Consider the following 3624-nt stretch of genomic DNA (forward strand, 5'->3'; position numbering starts at 1 on the left):
TCCCCATCTCTCACAAATGGCCTTGCTCCAAACCCACTCACTTCGCATAAGAACCCTACCATCCACCTTCAAATCACATTCTTTCCTACCTCTTTTTTCATCTCCTCAGTCTTCTTTCAAAACCCATCAAGAAAACTCTCTTTTTTCTATCACCAGCACACCCAAGAAGAGACATTTTTCACTGTCTACACAACAAAGAAGACTTCTCTGCAGACCCCCTCAAGGAAAGTACATTAGAGAAGACTATCTTGTGGTATATAATATCCTTTAATTTTTCTTCTTCTTTTTTCCTTTATATAATCTCATGTTGTCTTTGTTTTGTGTTGTTGGCTTGTTTTTAGCTTGTATTCTGCTTGGTTTCTTAGAAATGTAGGGAAAGAAAAGTAATTCCATGAATTCTTCTTCTTCTTTTTTATATATATATTGAGACTTGGCTTTAATTGTGTTATACCAACATTTGGCAAAGTGGTAAACAGAAATAAAGAGAGAATTGGAGTTTTTGAGTGGCTTTGTTTGCTTGTGGGATGTTGTTGGATTTTGTAAATATGATGTATCTGTTGTTTAATTGTGGGCGTGGCAGAAAAAGTTGTCAGCTGAGGAGATACAGGAGCTAGTAAAGGGAGAAAGAAAAGTGCCCCTTGTTATTGATTTCTATGCAACATGGTGTGGACCCTGTGTTTTGATGGCCCAAGAACTTGAAATGGTATGCCCCAAATCTTTATTTCGATGAGTTGGATGCTTTCTATTCTCAGTTATCTTGCAATTTCGTGCATTTCTTTTTGTAACCAATAGGAATAGTTTTCAATGTTGGGATAGATATGGTTCTGGAATAGGTTTTCCATTTGTCAAGATGCGAATTTATAGGTAATGTCTCGCAAGCCCTATGATGAAGGCAAGCCCAATTAGCTTGATAATGAGGCTTGGTTAAGTTGAGTTTAGTTTGGTAATGCATGTATAGAGTTAGCAAGTACCTTCAAAGCCACCAAAGGTACAAACTTTTAATGGTGGATCATTTGTCCTACCATCCGGTCAAATTTAATGGACCATGACAGGATATCATTCTGTCATGGTCCAGTGAAATTTGACCGGGTGCTATGACAAATTCAGTCAAGCAAAGGCAAAGCCTCTACGTATTTTAGAAAGGGACTGAAGAAAGTGCGTATAGAGTTATAGAGCACATGCAGTGATCACTCATAAGTTTTCTTGTTAACAGTCCAAATGGCATGGTTTTCCCTGTCAGGTGCTATTTAGAATTCTCAAAAACGGTTTGGATTGCTTGATTCTCTGATAGAAGAGATTGGATGGAGCATGTCAGATTTGATGTGGATATTTGATTCAAATATTGTAGACTTAAATTTACATGGTGCTTAATTTGCATACAACTAATGAGTTGGCTAGGAAGGTGCTCACAAGATTTGCCATCACATGCTTAAATCTGGAGGGCATGTTGAAGAAAGGATTTTAATCAATTTCTTGATCATAAGAATGGATTAGAAACTCACTTGCCAGGGATAGAAAGGCAAGAATGCATTGGACAGTTTCAGGAAATCAAATTTTTGGAAATCCATTAACTTTTATTTATGGTGTGTGACTACACTTGTTAAGGCTACAAGATTCTCCTTTTCACTTTCCTTTGAAGTGTTATCAAGCGGATTCACACACTTTAAGCAAAATCCCATAAACATCCAAACCTTTTAATTCCTCAAGGCCGTCTTATGCACTTTCTTGCACATTATCATTTCCAACATGTAGTTCAGGATAAGGAAAATGACCTCAAATCTTGTTAGAAATCAAACTCTACAGTAAAGACTAGTAGCGGAGAGTAGTAGATCATGCGGTGTAACCATTGCTATTTGAGTAATGAATGTACTACAATACCTCTTACCAAATAACTATATTTAATATCAGCTTAACGAAATGGAATCATATCTCCTGCACTGTCTGCTTTGCAGCTGAGTCTGATTGATGCAAAAGTAGATCAGCAGATGATGTTCATGCTATCTGTTGTTCCATGCAGCCTTTCTCTCACTGAGAACATGACGTTTGATTGTTCGCTCCTTTCTAGAAGCGATGCTTGTGGATAGCAGCACAAACTTTTTCTGTGGTTAAAATTGTTAAATCCATCGAAAGGTTTTCATCCTCCAAAAACTAAACTAATAATCAGTGCCAGACGTGGTGTACTTGTTACATGTATATTTCCATCCAAGTCAAACGGAGCTGCTTTATATATGGATTTCACTTGATTAATGTAATGTATGGAAATGACAGAGGTGTGACACTATTTTTAATCAATTGCTTTCACCTTTGCAGCTAGCTGTGGAATATGAGAGCAATGTGATGATTGTTAAGGTTGATACAGATGATGAATATGAATTTGCACAAGACATGCAGGTACTTTTCAAACATCATTTTCATTTTCCTTTCTTTTTTTTTATATAAAGAAAAAAACCTGTAACACTCTGTTGCATGCATATTTTCTACATGTGTGAATTCATGTGATCTTGTAAAATTTTAACACCACCCTTTTTCTTTGTGATGTTTGGAGATAACATTTCTATTGCAATCAATGAAACCACAACTTAATCTTCTAGAGACTTGGTTTGTGCTCAGGTTCGAGGTTTGCCGACCTTGTTTTTCATTAGTCCAGATCCGAACAAGGACGCGATTCGGACAGAAGGGCTCATCCCATTACAGATGATGCGGGATATCATTAACAATGAAATGTGAAGTGAGGCACTGAATTGCCACAGAAACCTGTGATTTTTGCTGTTGGTGTTAGTTTACCTTATCCAGATCAACTGCTTGTTACTTGTGCTGTATGTAATTTATTTTATATTTGTTGTTTGATTTTGTAGAGATCTTTTTGCCCTAAATGAGATTCCCAGGATCGCGAGGACGTATTTTTTTATTATATGTGCAAGTTTTTTGCTTTGCTGCATGGTGCCTCTCATTGTTTTGTACTTTTTCTTTTTCATAAACAACTTTTCCCAGAGAAATCGTAGATTGTGACCTGTGATGATTTTTTTAGGACAAACTTGAAAAGCACTCCTAATTACAGGTAGTCTCAATTTTTCAATCAAACAATTATTTTTTGTATCAATTTTACTCGATTTTTTTTAAAAAATTCTCAATCAAGGCTTTTCATTTAAATTGTCCTTTTTTATATAAATAAAAAATAACTTCATTTTATAGGAAATTTAATTTTTTTGTTTAGTGATTTAAAAAAATAAATCTTGATTGAGAAATCAAAATGGTTTCGAGATAAAACTGATACAACAATTAATTTAGCATTTTCTTGATAGAATTTTATGATTTAACATATAGGAACTATAGTAAAAGATAATTTTTCAAGTAAATTTAGTTTAGTATTTCACCAATAAACTAAACCGATAAAATTATTAAGACAGCCAGATTATAAATCTGCCCTGTAAAACTAAAATTTCTTGTGGTAATAACTAGCTTAATTAACTATATATTTAAATGAAAAATTATTTACAAAAATTTTATGTACATTGATGTTTCAATAAAAGCACATGTCCCATAAATAATTAATAGAAAAGGTGAATAAAAAATATATTTCTATGAAAATTGTATGGTTTTTGTTTAATTATTTGCACGGCATTC

At 34.2% G+C, this 3624-nt stretch overlaps 1 protein-coding gene across 1 annotated transcript in view; it reads left to right on the forward strand.

Moving 5' to 3' along the window:
* Window positions 1-2938, forward strand: part of LOC105108110 (Thioredoxin z) — a 3073-nt gene extending 135 nt beyond the window's left edge. The window contains exons 2-5 of the mRNA XM_011002282.1: window positions 1-253; window positions 581-703; window positions 2311-2391; window positions 2611-2938. Of these exons, the coding sequence (XP_011000584.1) occupies window positions 17-253; window positions 581-703; window positions 2311-2391; window positions 2611-2727 (558 nt within the window). The 5' untranslated portion in view covers window positions 1-16 and the 3' untranslated portion in view covers window positions 2728-2938. The remainder of the gene's footprint in view (window positions 254-580; window positions 704-2310; window positions 2392-2610) is intronic.
* The last annotated feature ends 686 nt before the right edge of the window (window positions 2939-3624 follow it).

Source organism: Populus euphratica, unplaced genomic scaffold (genome assembly GCF_000495115.2).
Source record: "Populus euphratica unplaced genomic scaffold, PopEup_1.0 scaffold182.1, whole genome shotgun sequence".
Taxonomy (NCBI): domain Eukaryota; kingdom Viridiplantae; phylum Streptophyta; class Magnoliopsida; order Malpighiales; family Salicaceae; genus Populus; species Populus euphratica.